General features: G+C 38.2%; 7 protein-coding genes across 22 annotated transcripts in view; all 7 read right to left on the reverse strand.

Moving 5' to 3' along the window:
* LOC121008577 (protocadherin gamma-C5-like) overlaps positions 1-13,436 on the reverse strand; it is a 392,139-nt gene that overhangs the window by 52,703 nt on the left and 326,000 nt on the right. For 2 of the 16 annotated variants that reach the window (XM_040441279.1, XM_040441256.1), the window contains exon 1: positions 7,933-10,585. The exons of 13 other annotated variants lie outside the window; for them this stretch is intronic. In XM_040441279.1, coding sequence (XP_040297213.1) covers positions 7,933-10,368 — 2,436 coding nt within the window. In that variant the 5' untranslated portion in view covers positions 10,369-10,585. Of the gene's footprint in view, positions 1-7,932; positions 10,586-13,436 lie in introns of those variants that run through there. One more of the 16 variants, XM_040441330.1, reaches the window with a different exon arrangement.
* LOC121008669 (protocadherin gamma-C5-like) overlaps positions 1-13,436 on the reverse strand; it is a 145,011-nt gene that overhangs the window by 37,631 nt on the left and 93,944 nt on the right.
* The window catches only part of LOC121008655 (protocadherin gamma-C5-like), a 236,440-nt gene that overhangs the window by 37,615 nt on the left and 185,389 nt on the right, over positions 1-13,436 (reverse strand).
* Positions 1-13,436, reverse strand: part of LOC121008687 (protocadherin gamma-C5-like) — a 122,085-nt gene that overhangs the window by 7,679 nt on the left and 100,970 nt on the right.
* Positions 1-13,436, reverse strand: part of LOC121008696 (protocadherin gamma-C5-like) — a 98,591-nt gene that overhangs the window by 7,679 nt on the left and 77,476 nt on the right.
* The window catches only part of LOC121008678 (protocadherin gamma-C5-like), a 71,827-nt gene that overhangs the window by 7,679 nt on the left and 50,712 nt on the right, over positions 1-13,436 (reverse strand).
* Positions 1-13,436, reverse strand: part of LOC121008664 (protocadherin gamma-C5-like) — a 160,844-nt gene that overhangs the window by 7,670 nt on the left and 139,738 nt on the right.

Here is a 13,436-nt window from a genome sequence, read left to right on the forward strand (position 1 = left end):
AGAGTAGACTTTGCCCTATCTCCCTTCCCCCACCCCTTGCCAGTATATCATCATCATTACTCCCTAAATGACTATACAGCAATATAACAATAGAACAAATGACCCACGGATTTCTGCAATTAGTAGATGGAAATGACGTAGACAGTAAACCATGTTGAAATCCAAAATCCTGAGGATTCTAATTGCAGCACAAATCCACATTTCACAATCATTTCTGGCTTTTTTCTTCACAAGCACTCCAATGCTCTAATCAAATCCATAAAATACACAGTTCTTAATATAACACATTTGACCTTCATAAGCTGAATCCTATGTGCAAAACAGAGGTTCAACAAAGAAAAGCTATGAGCAAATTGATAGATACATCAGACTCCACAATATATTGTTCACAAAATGTTCCCTACAAGACAGCTATGCAAGTCAGCCAAAGTTCAGGGTCACGGCAAGAAGACATTGCCTAATATTCCAGGAATGCAATGAGAACCGGAAAATATACTGTCGCTGAGAGTTGCTTACATATAGATATACTAGAGGTCATAGTATAAAAAAAATTGGATTTATAATGTTCTTGCTTCATTTGTGTATTTGGACAATTCTCGCCAGGGGCGGACTGGAAACTTAAAGTGGCTTTGTTAAAAATACTAAAAGTGGTCCCGTTTTGTAATAGAGTCCAAATGATGGGAGGTAGGGCCAGTAATACCATATTGTGGCCCATTAAACCACCCAACACAGCCAAATACCAAAGTCCATCACAAAATATTGCTAGCAGCACAAAATACAGCCACTGGCTGGCAGGGAGGAGGGCTCAGGTGGCCCTCTGGGCATCGGCCCACCAGGTAATTTCCCTGTAAGGTCTATGGCCAATCCGCCCCTTATTCTCGCTGGGTGAAATTCACTAACAAATCTATGGCAAAATCTACAGGTAGCTCATGTGAATGTTACTGTAGGCTTGTCAACTATTTTACCATGGATCCAGGGTGGATTGTACACTGAAAAATATGGCCCATAAGTACATACCCTTAAGTTCACAGAACTATTGCAATGAGAGTAAAGCATTAGCCACAGGCATTTCTTGCCAGTCATTGCCTTCACAAAATCCACAGGTACTGGAGATACCGTATGACGTTCATCATTCCTGTATGGCCATATCAAGTAATCTCCTTACAATTGTCCTTCACATAATCCTGCATGAACTCACCACATGATTAACAAAGCTTGAATATAATCAAACACATTATTGATTTTTTTTCTTTCCGATGAGTCATCTAAACCAAATATAGCTTTTCTGCAGGCTATCGAATTCAGCTCAGAAAAGGCTTTGATGCTACCAACAATGGCAAATTGCTGAAATTTATAAATACTCTTGATATAAAAAGCAGCACAGAAAACCATGAAACAGAAGTGTTCTTAACATATAAGCCACTGTTTCCTTGCGGTAAACCACTGCAGCCAATCAAAACCTGGTATCTACTATATGGGCAATAATGCAATCATCTGATTGGCTGTAGTTGTTTTTTTTTTTTTTTTAGTAAATAAAAGGTAACTCATCATGGGCAGAGGTGAGAGCTACATTTCCTGGCAGCAATCCTTTGTATGCGGAGGACTGATCACTACTGTTGTCACTTGTCTCCATACAGATTAATTGTTTTTGGGCAGCACATCTATGTTTACACAACATGTTCTATTTTGCCCAGAAACAATGATTTTAGTGTCTCCATCAACAATACGTCCACCTGATGAACAATTGTTTATTGGAACCTTTACACAGGGCAATCATCAGGAACGAATGTCCCTAGGGACACTTCGTCTTGATAGTTGACCTGATCTTTGACCCTTATAATGGAGCCATAATATATAATTCTCGCAGTTGTTGCAGTAGAAAACATTTAATAGTATGACCATTTTCGCCATCAGGGTGGAGAGCACCTGCTTCTGGAGGGCCCAGTACTACCATGTTTATTGATTTTAGTGACCACTTTGTAATACTTCATTCCTCCTTGCTGCCAGGTTCCCACATAGATTACAGTTGATTACTGAGGGTTCTAGTATTGAAAAGCTCTGTTATCAGCTTCTAAAAAACTTGGAACTGAAAAAAGCCAAAAGCCCCTTTAACTGTTTAAATGGCTTATGATGGCTGAAGTTTATATATACTTGCATAAGTGGATCTGTAAAAAAAAATATATAGAGCTGTGAAAACCGGCGAGGCAAAACTAAACACGATCAAGTCTCCACATGCAAAACACAAAACCAGAAATAGACAAACCCTCTGGACGCCTGCCAGTGTGATCTCTATGAGTGCAAGGAAGCAGACTATTAAATAGCACAACCACAATCAAATATAAAATAAGGACATCATTATCATAAAAACGTAGGGGTTCATTTACTAAGGCCTCTTTCACACGGGCGTTGCGGAAAAATGTGCGGGTGCGTTGCGGGAACACCCGCGATTTTTCCGCGCGAGTGCAAAACATTGTAATGCGTTTTGCACTCGCGTGAAAAAAATCGTGCGTGTTTGGTACCCAAACCCGAACTTCTTCACAGAAGTTCGGGCTTGGGATCGGTGTTCTGTAAATAGTATTATTTTCCCTTATAACATGGTTATAAGGGAAAATAATAGCATTCTGAATACAGAATGCATAGTAAAACAGCACTGGAGGGGTTAAAAAAAAAAAAAAATCATTCAACTCACCTTAATCCATTTGCTTGCGTAGCCGGCATCTCCGTTTGTCTCTTTTACTGTATAGGACCTGTGGTGAGCATTAACTATAGTTCAAGGACCTGGGATGACGTCACTCTGGTCATCACATGGTACGTCACATGATCCTTTACCATGGTGAATCACCGCTGTTAGACCGCTATAGCTAGCGGTGGATCTGCTGAAGTTATGAAGAGGCTCCGTCCTCTACATAACTTCGGCTCATCCAGCGCCAGCTTCCTTGCTGTCTTACATTTAGACCATTTTCTATGCCTAATACAGGCGTAGAAAATTATGAATGAGATGGGCCTGCCACCCTGCGACGCAAATACCCTTTGAGCAGCAATCTGCACCAGAAATACATATTTCTGGATAGTAAATGACTCCCTTATTGTAAAAACCATTTTCATTACATATTTTAATGTTTTAAATCTACTTACTGATTTTTTTCATATGATTTATTATTATGCTCCATTCAAAACCAAAGAGTAATGAAAAAAATCTTTAAAAATCTCAAGTTTATCAGCACTCTACAGAAAAGCATGATACCTTACAATGCATTGCTCCTACTGTAATCCCACATGTTCTGAATTATACTAATAGTAAGAAGCAGAATTCTGAATTCAGCTTCACGTGTGAATACAGAAGAAAACACATTTTAACTTTAAAATCAGAACAAGATAAGTAAAACAAACTTTTTTTCCTACAGAGGTCATCTTAGTAGGCATCTCAGGAGCAACTAAGATCTTGTTCCATCTGTCACTGGACAGTGGCCACTATGGTTGTAGAATAAGCACTAGTATCTGATGCACAAAAGCAGCCTACAAATCTCAGGCACAGGGTACAAATAGTTCACGGCACAGTTCCATATAATGCAATCTCCTGGAGTAATGACAGAAGTGCTGCAGCCTAATTTCTAGATGGGCTCAGAATAGATGTTCATTAAGAGCGAGGTCTCTGGGGATATGAGTGACAATACAGAGATCATTGTCACTATATATAGCATGCACCTGTGTTCAGTCTGGCATGTCAATACTGTAAGAAAATACCTACTGAGCTCTGAAACATTCCCCATTTAAAGCAGTACTAATACAGATCACAAGAAAATGATACGCTTGTGTTATATCGAAAACTTTTTGCTCTCATCGTGGCCTTTTGTGCTGTCGCTGAATCATATCTGGCATCATTAATATAATCACATTTAGTGTATGATGCCTGATACTAAAAAGGGCTCTTTACACAGGCCGAGAACCTGCCAGATTATCTGGCGGTGTAAAGGTACCGCTGATTACCAGATGAATGAGTGAAATGCTCGTTCATCGGGTTATTGGATCGTTTGTGTAGACACCTAAATCTCTGTTTGCCGGCAGCAGATCGCTCTGTCTGAACACAGTCTGCTGCTGGCAAACAATGATTCTGTATGGGGACGAGCGAAGGCATTAGTGACGACGCCTCACAATACTGTGGAGGAGATCGCTGCATGTAAACCTCATTCACTGATGAGTAGGCGATTGCCGGGAAGGAACGCAATCGCCTGCTGAATTGGCTTGTGTAAAGGAACCTTAAGATATAGGGGGATATTTATTAAGACCAGCGTTTTAGACTGAATGCACACAACCAAATGAAAGGGGTTTTCCAAGTTTATTAATCTTGGAAAAAACTCTTTCTTATGACCACAGTACAAACCTACATTCCAGTATACTGTTGGAAGTAACTATGCTCCAATTTACCACTGCGGCTCCTTTTGTGTTCCTTTCCATAGAGACTTTTCATCACATGGCCACAGCCATCAACCATAACCCATTGGTGGCCCTAGTCATGTGCCAATTAAATGTTAGGATACAAACTTACTGGGGCTTACTTATAGATGACCTATCCTCAGGATAGACCATCAATATCTGATAGTGAGGGTCCGGCACAACGCACCCCTGTTGATCAGCAATTATGGGGTAGCTCCAAACTTCAATGGGAGGAGCACTGCAGTAACCTGCTCTGTCCACTACACTATGAATGGGGCTGTATAGTTCCAGCACTGGAGATTGTCAGGGGTGAGGGTTTGTCCTATTTTGAGGATAGGCAATCAATAGAAACATTTTGGACAATCCCTTTAACAATTACCAGTTTAGGGCATAGCTACTCTTTGATGTCAAACCTTCAGCTATGATGATTGAGCATAGGACCTTTGGCCCATAGAAAGCCACATCACCATTCCCATGCTGATGTGGTTATATAAATTGTATCACATGACTTCATTTTTTAATGTGGTTTTAACATTGTTCATAAAATGGCGTCTATGGTGTCATTTGTAAAAAGCAAAAAGCAAAACAAAAATGTCATTTTTGGATTACACCATTGACAGCATTCCTGCATCTCATCATTCCGTTTATTTACAGAGTACCAAGATCATGATAATTATCATTGTCTGGAACATTTTACTGTTTACTTAACCATTTAACTAAGAAAGCATTTGTATCTGGAGCAGATCCAAGTAGATTTGCATTAGGATGCTAATAAAGCTGGTTTACCCATAGTGAATGGTAGACGATGCTTCGGCAGATTCCTGCTGTACGCTATCTATGCAATATAAAGCATATAATTGCTTACAGAGCGGCCTCTGTGTGACATCCGGCAGATAATTCTATGTATCTACACATCTGTATGTATACAATGCATTTGCTTGAATCTACCGCACATTAAGATTGTTCATTATCCCCCCCCCCCCCCCCCCCCCACAAGGCAAAGCTCTACATCCAGGAAACGCTCAGGAAGTCATCATGATACATTCCCTGACGCCAAGAAACATAAGCAATTGTATATATTTCCTTTAGATGTGGATTTCATCAAGCAGTTGCTTGACTATGGCAACTATTGTATTCTAAGGCTGCTCTTCTGTATACTATTGAATACCATGAAATGACGTATGGCATAGATGCAAAAATCTTTTCAAATTCAAATCTCCCTCAGCACATGATTTTACATACTTAGAATGATTCAACCACCATAGTATCTGGTTTTATTATCTAAGATATGGTATCAGTGGGGGTCTGTCAGGTCGCAATGAGGGGCCTCTGTGGAGCACTGTGGCCAGTGGCATAACTAGAACAGATTGGGTCCTATGGCAAATTTTTTAATGAACCCCCCCCAGTCCCCTTTATGCAGACCAAAGACCGGACCAAAGACAAAAAACCTCTCTTCTTCTCTTACGGGCACCTCCATTCTTTGTGTAGACTGTGTCTAGGCACCCAATACACTGTGACCTGATGTTGCACAGTGTCAGGTCATAGTGCTCTACTAGGCACACTACATCCCGTCCTGAAGCTGTGCGCTGCCAGGACTTAGTGCAGCATAGGCAACCAGAGAAAAAGAACAGGGAGTAGTGAGCAATAGCAGTGATAGGACTAGGAGAACTATACTCACCACTCCCTGGGCCCTGAAAATAAATCCATTTGTTCTCCTCCGCCTTTCTAAGTTTAGGCCCAGTAGCAGTAGCTTCCCCTGCTTTCAGAGTAGCTATGCCCCTGACTGCGGCCCCTTCTTTACTGCACAGTACCACTTTTATTTAGGCATTGAGCATGAGGTAATTTATTAAAACTGGTCCAAAGGAAATTGGCTTAGTTGTTCATAGCAATCAGTCGCATTCCCCCTTTAATTTTTCAGAGCCCCTTTGGAAATTAAAGGATACTTCCCGTAAAACAGAATACATATTTGGGACAGGAGTAACATTGATCTGTCAGCTTAATATTCTGCCATATGTAAGGCTGCATATTATTGCTACAGGTCAGAACTACTAGTAAACAAAAGGATAAAAAAAATGCTACTAATAGTGAGCGGAGTGCCCCCCACCTCTTGCCAACATTTTCAAGAATCTTCGTATACACATAATTCATAATACACCAAAGCCAGCCAAGGCAAATGTAAGAAACTGGCATGAAAAATATATGACTAATTACTGATGTCAATATCCATGCTCTGGCTATCATTTTCACGCACAGCATACTGAAAATCTACACACATTCGCTCGTTTACTACAGATAAATGGACTTATACAAAGTCCTTAGCTGGTTCTAACAGTGTCACATCAGGGAATAGGGCACTTTATATGAATACTGTAGAATTGTGGCAAAAATATCTAAAATGTGAAATTTATTGAATGCTGCACTGGTGTTTCAACTAACACTAAAAATTCTAATACAGTACCCTATAGTAACTTTTACTATTTTGTTAAATTAATAATTCAATACAAGAAAGAGAGGCACATATAGTATAGGTCTGTCACATGGTAATTTAAGTAACCAAAAGCTACTTAAAGCCATGGAAACCTCATGATGTCATTTATTTGCAGACCAACCACTGTTTTATTGCATATCCTTCCTTTTCAGCTATGGCATGTTCATTTGCCTATCCAATTACAAAATCTAAGACATTATCCCAGCAGGATGAATTACACATGGATGTTAACTGAGGAAATATATAATGTTGACTTGCACATAATTATCCACTCGTTAGGTTTGAGTTACACATAGATTTGTGCAATTCTTTAAAGCACAGTTGTTCATGATTTTTACCCATAAATCGATTGAGCCATCAGAACAACCCATCTCCATAAAGCCAATTAGAACATATGGACTTCACATATGGACTTCACCTATTAGCTAGAGTGAATAACCTCAGCCAAGAGTGACACTTGAGGACTTGGCAAGTCTATGTATTAAAATGCTACATTCATAGAGTCACATTTTATTTCAAACCAGTTTCATGTAACTCATGCTACTCTATTGTAAAAAACAAAAATAAAAAACAAAGTACACACAATTATGTAAAATATCAGAAAATCCTACTTAAAATTGATTCACCGCATACTATTCATGTGGGGTACACCAAATGATACATCCCCCGCAAAGCTATGTTCTACTGCCTTTTACAAATCTGTAAAAACTGATAAAGCTCTATCAAAAATTGCAATGTATTCAAAGCTTACACTCCAACCTTTACCTTCTATGCTAGCTTGCTCATTTTGAATTAACCTAAGAAGTAATTTAATTGACCATACCTTTGACAGACCATTTAGGGAATCATCTGTTGCTCAGTAATTTTTAAGTTTTGCTACATATTGGCAGTCTTCTACGGTTCTAGATTACTTCACTTGCCTCAATACAGGAAATAGGAACAAATGTCTAGATTCAGCTCACTAAATACTGTTAAAAAGAGTTATTGTATAGCAAATAATGATGTCTCACCTGCTGAGGACCATTTAAATGAGGGAATAAAACCTCAGTTTCACCAACCAAGCTTTTCAGTTCTGGAAAATTTAACGGCTTCATGAAGGTGAAATCATTTTTATCAGACACGGTAGAAAAACAGGACTTGTAACACTGACCCTGTGGTTCCATAGGACCCATTCTAACTTCCATGTATTTCAGAGTACCATCTGGATTCAGACGCAAAGTCGGAAACTGCCCTGTATGATGGATTGGAGTGGATGTATCTTTACAGCACCACCCAGAACCTCCATGATCCTTTTTCAGACATTTTATGAGCAATATTGTAAAAGTGATAAATGACACACAGCTTATAGTCACAAGAGAAATAATTAAATACATGGTCATGTCAGACTTGCTAGATGTATTCTGAAATAAATCCTTGGACTTTATGTTTTCTTGGACCATACTATCTTCTAACATGACAATAATTGTGACTGTGGTGGATAAAGGTGGTTCACCATGGTCTTTGACTAAAATTAATAAACTGTGTTCTAGATTTTCATTTTCCTGAAAACTGCGACTTGTTCTGATCTCCCCATTTTGTGAAGATATAGAAAATAAAGATAGGTCAGTGGCTTTAGCAATTTCATAAGATAACCATGCATTGTGGCCAGAATCTAGATCCATAGCAGTAACTTTTGTGACAAAATAACCACCAGGAGACGATTTTGGAATCTTCTGTTGTGCAATGAACTCATTAGTATGTTCTGGATAGAATATTTTTGGAGCATTATCATTTGTATCCAAAATGAAGATAAAAATAGTTGCATTGGAAACTTGTTTTGGAGATCCAGAATCTTCTACTTTTACTGGGACTTCTAAAACTTGGACTTCTTCAAAGTCAAAAGAACGTTGTGCATAAATACTACCAGTTTTTGAATTGATGTATACAAAGGAAGAAATTGAAGAAGATCCTACAACTTGGCTGTCTAGGATTGAGTAAACTAAGTTTGCATTCTCTCCTTCATCTGGATCAGAGGCCGATACCTCTAAAAGTAATTGCCCAGGTGTGTTGTTTTCTTGTATGCCAGCAGTATACATCGCTTGTGAAAATGTAGGTTGGTTATCATTGATGTCTGAAATTTTCAAAGTAATTGTTTGCTGCGTCCTTAGAGGAGGAGAACCCATATCACTGGCAGTCAGATCAATTACATAGTGAGATATTGTTTCTCTGTCAAGAACATCATTAGTAACCAAGGAGTAATGGTCATGTGAAAACATGAGCTTAAATGGTAAATTAGATGGTAACTCCAGAATCACTTTGCCATTTTGCCCAGAATCTTTATCTTTCATTCTGAAAAGGCCAACAACAGTGCCCACTGCAGTATCTTCTGGAACATCTGTCATTATGGAGGTCACAAGGATCTCTGGAGCATTATCATTGACATCATCAATTTCTACTTGGATGATACAATTACCTTCCATTTCAGGTACTCCTCTGTCTTTAGCTCTAACAGGCAACTCAAATGACCTTGATTCCTCATGATCTATAGGTCCAATAATAGAAATAACACCTGTGTTTGGGTTTAAGGCAAACATTTTTTTGATGGAATCTGACAAGTGTTCTTCAAATGAATACTCTATTTCACCATTAACTCCTTCATCCAGATCAGTGGCATTAAGTTGTAACAACACAGTATTAGGAGGGCAATTTTCTTTTACATTAATTTTGTATAATCCTTTATCAAATGTTGGTGCATTGTCATTTAAATCCATAACAATTATATTTATCTGGGAGGTTCCTGATCGAGGGGGGTCCCCGCCATCTACAGCTGTGAGGATCAGATGATGTCTATTTACGTCTTCCCTGTCTAAAACTTTCTCTAACACTAATTCAGGAATGAGTGTTCCATCAGTACGCTTCTTTACAGAAAGGGAAAAGTAAGGGTTTGGGTCGAGTCTATACTGTTTAATTCCATTTGATCCTACATCTAAATCGTGTGCACTTTCCAAGGCAAATCTAGCTCCTGGACTTGCTACAAGTTCTGTAATTTTTATAGTCCTTTCAGAATTAGAAAACATAGGAGAGTTGTCATTGATATCCAGAATTTCTACGATGACTCGGTGTAGCTGTAGAGGACTGTCTATAACTACCTCCACCGGTAGCAAGCAGCTTGTACTAGTTCCACACAGGTTCTCCCTGTCTATTTGTTCATTCACGATCAAAGCTCCATCTTCCCAGTTCACAGTAAAGTATTTTCTGCTTCCCTCCGTTCCCATTCTAAGCCTGCGCTTAGAGAGATCTGTAATTTTCAGCCCCAGATCCTGAGCTACATTTCCCACAACTGTCCCTGGATCAGACTCCTCAACAATAGAGTAGCGAAGCTGTCCGGAGACCCAGCCCCAGCTATAAAGTAAAAAGAAGCACTTTACTTGCCATTTCCAAGTCTCTGCTGAGTTGTGAATGTCCATAACTTAAACCTTTCCTCCAAGCAGTGTAACTTCAGGCACAGAATCCACATGTAAACCCTGGAATTAAGTCACTCCATAGTGTAGAATTTTAGCTCCAAACCATAGAACAGTTGTATCCAACTGATTAAATAATCCACGGGCGGGATTCTTCTCAGAGCCAGAGCTCTCCTAACTGTGCTGGTGGAGGAACATTTCACAAAACCAGAGGGGAGAGAGAGGATGACAGCACAATGTCTGTTATGTGCAGCAGCAGAGGATCAGATGTCAATTCTGCCCTCTACTGGCCAATGCTATTAATTAGGAGATGAGGATAATTTCCCTTAGTGCCAAAATACATAATTGGATTTCTGTGATATACAGTAGATAAACATTTTACACAATATAATATGTATATAAACACCTCCTTCTGCATATTAATTTCTTTATTACAACTGTCTTTGTATTTGAAAGTATTCTAACTGCAATCTCAGTAGAAACCTAATAATTTTAAAATTCTACATTTTTTTTGTATTTTAAATGGTACATGCAGTTTATAGTGTATTTACAGTATGTGGTTCATGATCTGAATGGTGAAATTGATCAACTTGAAAAACTTGAAGTTTACCTTGTGTATCTCCAAAAATCAAACTTTAAAAGCTCATACCAGTAGTCTAAATGTCTTCACATGCACACAATGTCCTCCATAGCTGGACCAATTAGATAGCTTGAAAGCCTATTTTGTGTTCACATGCATACATATTACACTATTTACAGCAATACAGCCACAATATATAAGCACAGCCTGACAGTCAATCACATTTCACAGTCACAATTTTCTGATATTGGCTGCTTGTAGATCACGGACAGAACAAATGACCCTGACTGACCTCTTTTGGTAGTTCAGTCCTTTGTGTTAGCTTTTTAAGTTATATGTACATAAGAGAAAATACTTATGCTATGCAATATTTAATGAAGAGAGATATATAGCTATAGTTAGATAGATAGATCTATAAACATATACATGCATAGATCCATATGTAGATCCACAGATAGATGAATAAATCAATAAATAGGAGATTGATTGATCTAGTAGATAGATAGATAGATAGATAGATAGATAGATAGATAGATAGATAGATAGATAGATAGATAGATAGATAGACAAATAAAGTATATAACATCATGTAGCAGGTTTTTGGAATTTTGCCCTTACTGTGTATATAATACTGTTACTGATATACATAGAATTCTTTCTTTTGCTGATTTTTTTCTCAGCCAGAGCCTCACAAGAACACAAAATACAATGCATAATTAAATGTGCCTTTGACTTTCTTTAAACCTGAAATCCCCACAACATAGAAAGCATTTCAACATCTAATTACAATACAATCTGTGGTAACCTCATCTAATTGCATGTTATATCAGTCAGGGATAAATTGAGAAATGTAAGGTTTTAATATTGCTCTAAGAACCTCCAGATGAGTATAGGGCATGGAAAAAAATAAAATAATAATAATAATAATAATCAGTTATTTCATTCATGTAGCCCTATTTTGTAGTTTTCTAAGAAATACATTCATTAATAACGGTATTAATATCTATTATCTAATTGCCATTGATTTGTTCTGATTTCCATAGTGAACAGCTGTTATCACTGGGCGATTATGCAGCCAAAAATGCTTTTCCCTTGCAGTGCAGTTACTTAAAGGTAAACTAGAATCAGAAAGTGGTATTTGCTACTCTATATAAATAGAAAACTATATATATATATATATATATATATATATATATATAGAAGATGAGAAAACGGACAGCACTCCAGGTAAAAGTAAGTGGTGTTTTATTCACCCATGTGGATGGCAACGTTTCAGCTCATACAAGAGCCTTTGTCAAAGGCTCTTGTATGAGCTGAAACGTTGCCATCCACATGGGTGAATAAAACACCACTTACTTTTACCTGGAGTGCTGTCCGTTTTCTCATCTTCCATTGACGGGGTAAGCTACTACATCCCTGGACATAGCACCCTTCTTGTGTTATTCTTCCGGTGCCGCCATTATTTTCCTTTTTTTATATATATATATATATATATATATATTAATTTTTTTAAAGAATTTTAGTTTTATAAGTTACGCTTTTTAAAATGTAATGTTTAAAAAAAAATAGATTCAGGTACATAAGGAAGCATATAATTTTCATAATTCCCATGCTGCTAAGCATACGGAAGCCATTACTATACCAGATTGAATTTGTTACGCTACTTACAATGCATTTATGATACAAGCTCTGTGAGGGCATAGCTCACAAAGAATATTTCCAAGCTACCATAGAGAAATTACACCAAATGATTTATTTCATCTGTTATAGACTTTTTCCTGATATAAGAGTAACATGTGAAGGGCAGCACAACACCGCTTAAAGCTTTACAAATTAAAAGGGTTTTATGGGACTCAGCGGGACACATTAATCCATATTAATTAATCATGACTTGCAGAAGAAAATTTCCAATATAATTACTATCATGTAGTAGCATGTATCAGCTGATCTGAAAACCCAGTGATTTATTGTGTGTTTCTTCAAAAATCCTACATCCGCTGATGTCATGTCCTTCAGTCTGAATACCAGGTTTCCTGTCTTGTGTATGGATGGGAGCATCTGTTCTGTTCCCAGAAGAGGGTTCAAGAGATATTTGTCTCCCTGGCGCAGGCACAAATGAGCTGGGTTCAGGATTTTGTGCACGTGCCAAGGAAATGAATAGCTCTGGACCTGTCCACAACAACTCCTCAGTTCTTCGCCATGGAAGTGCACATCCACAAACTTCCTGGAAACCTTGTATTGTGACAGATGGACATGACATCGACGGATGAATAATTTCCAAAGAGCACTATGTCACGTGACCGGGATCCAAAGTAGCTGATCCAAGCAACTTTGAGAAAGTAAGTGATTGAAAAGCTTTTTTGGCAGGTAAGTTATGAATAATTAAGGTGGGGTGCTGGGTCCTGGAAAACCCCTTTAATTTAATATTCTTTTTCAATGATGCTTTTCTGACAAAATTGTCCATAATCAGGCACCTATCCCATCTCAAATGGAG

The sequence above is a fragment of the Bufo bufo genome, chromosome 1 (assembly GCF_905171765.1).
Source record: "Bufo bufo chromosome 1, aBufBuf1.1, whole genome shotgun sequence".
Classification (NCBI taxonomy): Eukaryota; Metazoa; Chordata; class Amphibia; order Anura; family Bufonidae; genus Bufo; species Bufo bufo.